Raw genomic sequence first — 2,464 nt, forward strand, 5'->3', positions numbered from 1 at the left:
TTCTGGGAGCCTGGGGTCCTTTTCTGGTGGCCCAGAGCTTCCAGGGGGCCTTCTGTACTTTTGTCCTTGAGGTCCTGGTCACCATTGGAGCAGGATAACGGCCGGGAGCCAGAGCAGTAAGATCCTTCTGTCCCAGTCTTCTCTGTCTCATAGAGAGAACACACTGACTTAGAATCGATGGGTTTTGGCCAGTTAGGGTTGAGTATGAATTTTCTCCAGGAGAGTATCAGATATTCTCAGTGCACTGAGATCACCCGGGGCTTCCCTCAGCGGCTCCTTCCTTACAGTCACTTGCTGTATATTTGGGGCAAGTCTGTCTTGTCTGTAAAATGGATGCACCATCCTTAGGGGGAGGACCCAGGGCCTCAGTGAGATTCCACATGAGAAAGCGTGAGTGTGATGGTCTCCACCAGGTGACACTCTGTCCTCTTGTCCCTCCTGCCCCAGAGCCCGTGTCCCATCCCCAGATGCTGGCTGAGAATCTGTCCCTCACACGAGACTGGTGCAACGTCACCCTGGAGTGCCACCCCACAGGTAGCACGGGGGCCGTGAATGTGTCCTGGGAGAGCAAGGGCCTCCCCAGGGAGCTGGAGCAGACGGGGGCCCCAGGCCCGACCCCCACCCCCTGGACCCTGGCTCTGCACCTGCCCCTGAGCCGGCCCAGCCCCAGCGTCACCTGTGTGGTCAGCAACCCGGTGGACCAGAAAACTGTCACCCGGGACCTCGGGGAGGTCTGTGGCCACGGTGAGTGCATCCTGCCTGAGGGGAGGGGCCTCCCGGAGCTCAGGTCCCCCTGGGTGAGGGTTCCGGGTTCTGTCCCCCATGTTTATGTCACCACCTGCCACCTGTCACCCCATCCAGGAAGCTGGCAGGTGCATCCAACTTGCTTCTGCCTTTCAGTGTCTCCCTCCTGCTCCTCTGCACCCCTCACCCCTGCTGCTCCAGGCAGCCCCTCTCCCACACTCTCCCCTCCCTCATCCTTCAGTCCTTGTGTGTCTCAGGAGGTTTTCAGGAAGGAGAGCAGGGGTGAGTCAGTGTCTGTGGCACCTGAGGGAGGCGGGGCCAGCCGCGGCCTGCAGGGCTCAGGGCTCCGGGCTCCTGTGCCTGGTTCTGGCCTCTGGGACACACTTCCCACTCACGTGCTGGCCTGGATTCCCGGATGTGCCCTGTTCTCCTCACCCTGGTTTCTGGTCAGCCCGTTCCCTCTGCCGCCAGACTTTCCACATCTGGAGACTCCTCTTCCAACATATTCCTGTCCTGGGTCCCTTTCTCAGCAGCTGCCCCATGGGCGGACACCTTGCAGGCACACAGGGCCACCCTCTGGCTTCATGTCCAGCACACACTGGCCTTGACCAGGGCCCATCAGCCCAGTTGGCCCTGAAGGAGTTGCCCAGACTTGCCCTCTTGCTTTCCTCCTCTTGGGGGTCACAGGGCCCCACACTGAGTGTGATGCTCCGGCCCAGGATCAGTGTCCTGTGTGGCCTGGACACCTGTGGGGCGGGGCCACTGTTGCTTCAGCTTTGACCTCTTTCCCGGGTCCTCCTCCACCTGCTACAGGGGTGCTGGCTGCCCCCAGGGCTGGTGACTGGACACGGTGTTCCTGGTCTTACTACTCTTTCCATCGTCTTGTACCCCTCTGAGTATCTGGTATCCTCCCCTCCTCCCTTAAGACTCAGTTCATCCCTCACCTCCTCCGGGAAGCCCTACCTGATGACCTGTTCACCAGCAGTAACCTCTAGTGCACCTGTGGCCCCGGCTGGCTGCCTTTGCATTTCCCAGCCCTGCCCCCACTGATGAGCTCCTCAGGGGCGGGGACCCTGTCCTGTTCCTCTCAGCACCCGGCCCCTAGCATGGGCTCAGAACCGGGGGTGAAAGCACCTGCCATGTCCCCTCCTCAGCTGAGACCAGTCCCTTCAGACGTGTCCACGTGCTTGGCAGTGGGCTCTGACCTTGTCTCTTGTCTGATCCTTCTCCACAGTCTCTGAGGGGGAAGCAGGTCCACAAGGACAGGCCGGTGCTGCTCACATGGGATCAATCCTGGGGGCTCTCGGGGTCGTGCTGCTGGTCCTCGGAGCTGGGCTGTACCTGTGGTGCTCACGTGCGAAGAGGAAGAGCTTGGAGCCTGAGAGAGGCAGGTGCCCTTCTCCCTCCCCTGCCCTCACGCCTCCCTCCCCCTGACCCTCAGCTCCCTTTGTCTGAATTTTGCTGCTCAGAGGACGTCCCTGCTGAAGGCTGGGTGCTATAGGACTGACCATGGAGGTCCTGGTGGTGGAGGGAGGGCACAGATTCCCAAGGTCTGATTCTCATCCATGTGTGGTGGACCCAAGTGCAGGATCACAGGAGGCGCACAGGGACCTTGATGGTGGCATGCACTATGCAGAGCTGACCAGGCCTGTGTCCCGAGACAGCAGGGTCAAGGTGAGGCCTGGGTCCCCCACGTCCCTGTGCCTGGGTGTGAGGTGAC

General features: G+C 61.0%; 1 protein-coding gene across 15 annotated transcripts in view; it reads left to right on the forward strand.

The window, feature by feature from the left end:
- LOC115288523 (SLAM family member 9-like) overlaps positions 1–2,464 on the forward strand; it is a 132,760-nt gene that overhangs the window by 32,965 nt on the left and 97,331 nt on the right. Inside the window, exons 5-6 of one of the 15 annotated variants that reach the window (XM_029935904.1) lie at positions 1,979–2,135; positions 2,328–2,418. The exons of 11 other annotated variants lie outside the window; for them this stretch is intronic. In XM_029935904.1, the coding sequence (XP_029791764.1) occupies positions 1,979–2,135; positions 2,328–2,418 (248 nt within the window). The remainder of the gene's footprint in view (positions 1–1,978; positions 2,136–2,327; positions 2,419–2,464) is intronic. 3 more of the 15 variants (XM_029935908.1, XM_029935914.1, XM_029935915.1) reach the window with 3 other exon arrangements.

This window comes from Suricata suricatta, chromosome 3 (assembly GCF_006229205.1).
Source record: "Suricata suricatta isolate VVHF042 chromosome 3, meerkat_22Aug2017_6uvM2_HiC, whole genome shotgun sequence".
Classification (NCBI taxonomy): Eukaryota; Metazoa; Chordata; class Mammalia; order Carnivora; family Herpestidae; genus Suricata; species Suricata suricatta.